The sequence below is a fragment of the Mesitornis unicolor genome, unplaced genomic scaffold (assembly GCF_000695765.1).
Source record: "Mesitornis unicolor isolate BGI_N332 unplaced genomic scaffold, ASM69576v1 scaffold11330, whole genome shotgun sequence".
Lineage (NCBI taxonomy): Eukaryota > Metazoa > Chordata > Aves > Mesitornithiformes > Mesitornithidae > Mesitornis > Mesitornis unicolor.
The window spans coordinates 3,522-6,537 of NW_010157598.1; the positions used below are offsets into that span (position 1 = coordinate 3,522).

Consider the following 3,016-nt stretch of genomic DNA (forward strand, 5'->3'; position numbering starts at 1 on the left):
AATAGTATACTGGAGGAGAGAAATAGTGCTTCTCACTGTTGCATCTAAATGAATCTTACATGATGTCTAGGTGGTGACCATCTGTATGTACCTTTGCATCCTTTGCCCTGTCCCCTCTATATCTCACTGAATCCCATCATCCAAGTTTAAAAGACAGTTTTGAACCCTTCCTAGAGGAATTTGGAAGTGTCTGTGTACCTTCCTTCTCTCTTATTATGTCAGCAGTCTGTCACCACTTCTTCCATGCACAACTCAAAAGAGGGTAGTGGAATTTTCTCAACTGAAGTTTGTCAGAGCCACAGACAGCTTAGGATAAGTCTGTTGTTCCTGGGGAAAAAAATCAGGGGAGTTGGCAAAAACAACTTTCTTGTCTTTGGAGCACTCTGTAGCACTTAGTGTGCTATTCACACACACTCCAGTACTGTGAAGTTTAAAAGGGGAAGCTAAGATGAGTGTTAGAAACTATCTTTCAAAAAAAAAAGTCCAACAGAATCTCGGCAGGAAAGGGTCTTGCCAGAAGTAACTTCTGTTTACAAAAAAAGCTAATAGAGACTGGGAAATCATGTGGATTTCAAGAACTCTTAAGATCTTATCAAATATTCAAGAAAAAAGGAGCGGTTGCCCCTGTCATGTTTGGCATTTTCTGTTTGAGAAAAACGCATCTTTTTGCCTACCATTACTCAGTTGTCAGACAGTCTAGCTCAGGTGTCCAGTTTGTATCATAACACAGGATGTAATACTAAGTAACTGAATCTATCTGTAAGAATTGTGTCATATTCTTGTGGTTTTCTACTGCTTTCAAGGTGCTTCACTCTTATGTAAAATATCGTGACCTTTTCTGTGGGTTTTTTATCCAATTTTTAGACCAATTTGCTAATTTTTTTTAAGTCACTTTAACAGAGTATGGGTGATATTGCCATTCTGCTGCAGGTGTACAGCTATTACTGCAAGCATTAATTAAACACTCTCAGTTTTAGGGGAAAAAAATAAATTTGACTGCATTTATCTCACGGATTTATTTTTTTTTTTGGCTTACAGGTTGCACCATTGTGCTTAGGAAGAGCTGGAGCATGTGTTGTGACTGTAAAACTGTAAATTATTTTCATTATGAAGGTGACATTCTCCTCTGCAGTCTCAGACGATTTCGTTTTTCCTGAAGCAAACTACCAGTGCACTAACAAACACAACGTGCAGGATATCTACCACAGCAAAGTGTTTGGTCTCAAGCTAACACGTACTTGTTCTTATGGACCAATATTACGCACTTTTTAAAAAATACCTTTGTTACCCATATGCAACAAGGATTCTATTTGTAAGAAAATCAGCTGTAACCAGCCAGTTGCCAGCAGAGGACTTCTGTTTAAGAAGCGCTAAGAAATGAGTGAACTCATTAGTGAACTCGCTGTAATAATCAAATGTTACAGATCCAGGGCCTTGCCCCCCAAACACGCAGAGGAATGATGCTATAAATGGATATACTTCCACTGATATAATTGAGTCTATCTCTGGGTGAAACGAGTTTTAGGATTGGACCCCATATATTTAATTTGCCTATAGTAAACATGTTTAGCTATAGGTATCTGAGCTATTACAATGCAGGCTGACAAACCAATGCAAACCATTGTAAACGGCAGGTGTAATGCCTGTGTTGGAAATGAAGTTGTGTATTTGGTGAATCTTTTGCACTTTTATCATCATTCCTAGTTTAGCAAACTTTTTATTTGACCAAAGCCTTATTTTAAATATTGTCTTATGATGCTAAAAGAAATCTGCTATTTAATAACTTCTGCTAGAGATTTTTGACATCCAGTGTACTTTTTGGATTTTTTAAGTTTTTATGTCTGATGCAAAACATCATACCTTTTTCTCTACTTTGGTTTTTATATTTACTTTGCTATTTTTAAGGAAAAATCTATGAGCATGAGTTATTGGAAGAATTGTAAAGTGTGACTAAAAGTTAACCGATTTAAGTTTAATATTTGCACTTTGGAATTTTTGAGGCATTCCATTACATCTAGACTAATTACATTTTACAGGAGGCTTTGCACTAATTTGAAAAATATAATTTTATAAGATGAAATGAAACAATTGTCTGTCTTTCCAGTAAGGTTACTACACAATGCAAGGGGCCCAATCCTGCAAGATGCTTAACTGCCGCCATTTAAGCATGTTCGGCATCTTATAGGAGAGTTCTGTGTGCCTGGCAGGATTGTGTCAAATTGGTACCCTTATTTAACAGTTACCTATTTTTTTTTCAGTTATTTTATAATTTGGCTTTCTTAGCCCTATGCTGTTACAGATAATTGCTTTGAAGGGTGTGAATGTTCTGGGAAAGTCTTTTTGTATTTGCTTTCTGTGCCTTGTTCCTTGTTTTCAGAACAGCAGTATTGCGTGCATGTTGGTAACAGGATGTGGGGTGAAGTGAGCTCATTGAATGTCTGTCAGAAGTCTGAAGCGTCTGATACACAGAGTCTTTGTACGTTTGTACTTTTAAATGTGTTAATGCTCTCGGTGAATTATTTATTGTTTTAAAAGAAATTACTGAGCAGTGAGACTTTGTGATGAAACCTGCGTTGTTTGCGATTGAATACAGCTGCTTAAAAACACAATGGTGATGGGTTAGTGCCTCTTTTCTCTGGCTTACAGCCCATTTTGTGTACTGCGTCTGCGACTTAACAGGCCTCATTAAGAAATGTGATTTTTACTGTTGCTTTAGTTGGATTTCTGGTTTTAGAAAAACTACCTTCTTCTTGCAAAACCTCAACTACAGACATGGAGCGGCAGACCACAGCCCCGCCCATGCGCCGCCCTTCCGGCGAGAGGCGGGACCTCTTGCGGCCGGGCGCCTCGGGCGCTGTTCCCCATTGGGTGATGGCGCCGCCCTTCCTCCGCCTTCTCCGTCTCCGGGGTGACAGCGACGCCGCGGGTGGGCGGGGTCTGGCCCGCTGATTGGCCGGGGGGCGGCGCATGCGTAGGGCGGCGCTGCGTAGCGAGTGGTGGGCGCGATGAAGGTGAG

The 3,016-nt window shown here is 40.0% G+C and overlaps 2 protein-coding genes across 2 annotated transcripts in view; both read left to right on the top strand.

The window, feature by feature from the left end:
* The window catches only part of KLHL5 (kelch-like family member 5), a gene marked incomplete at its 5' end in the record, with an annotated part of 3,860 nt that extends 2,417 nt beyond the window's left edge, over positions 1-1,443 (top strand). Inside the window, one exon of the mRNA XM_010180624.1 lies at positions 1,039-1,443. Coding sequence (XP_010178926.1) covers positions 1,039-1,095 — 57 coding nt within the window. The remainder of the gene's footprint in view (positions 1-1,038) is intronic.
* Positions 1,444-3,005: 1,562 nt separating this feature from the next.
* Positions 3,006-3,016, top strand: part of WDR19 (WD repeat domain 19) — a 42,727-nt gene continuing 42,716 nt past the window's right edge. The window contains exon 1 of the mRNA XM_010180635.1: positions 3,006-3,011. Coding sequence (XP_010178937.1) covers positions 3,006-3,011 — 6 coding nt within the window. The remainder of the gene's footprint in view (positions 3,012-3,016) is intronic.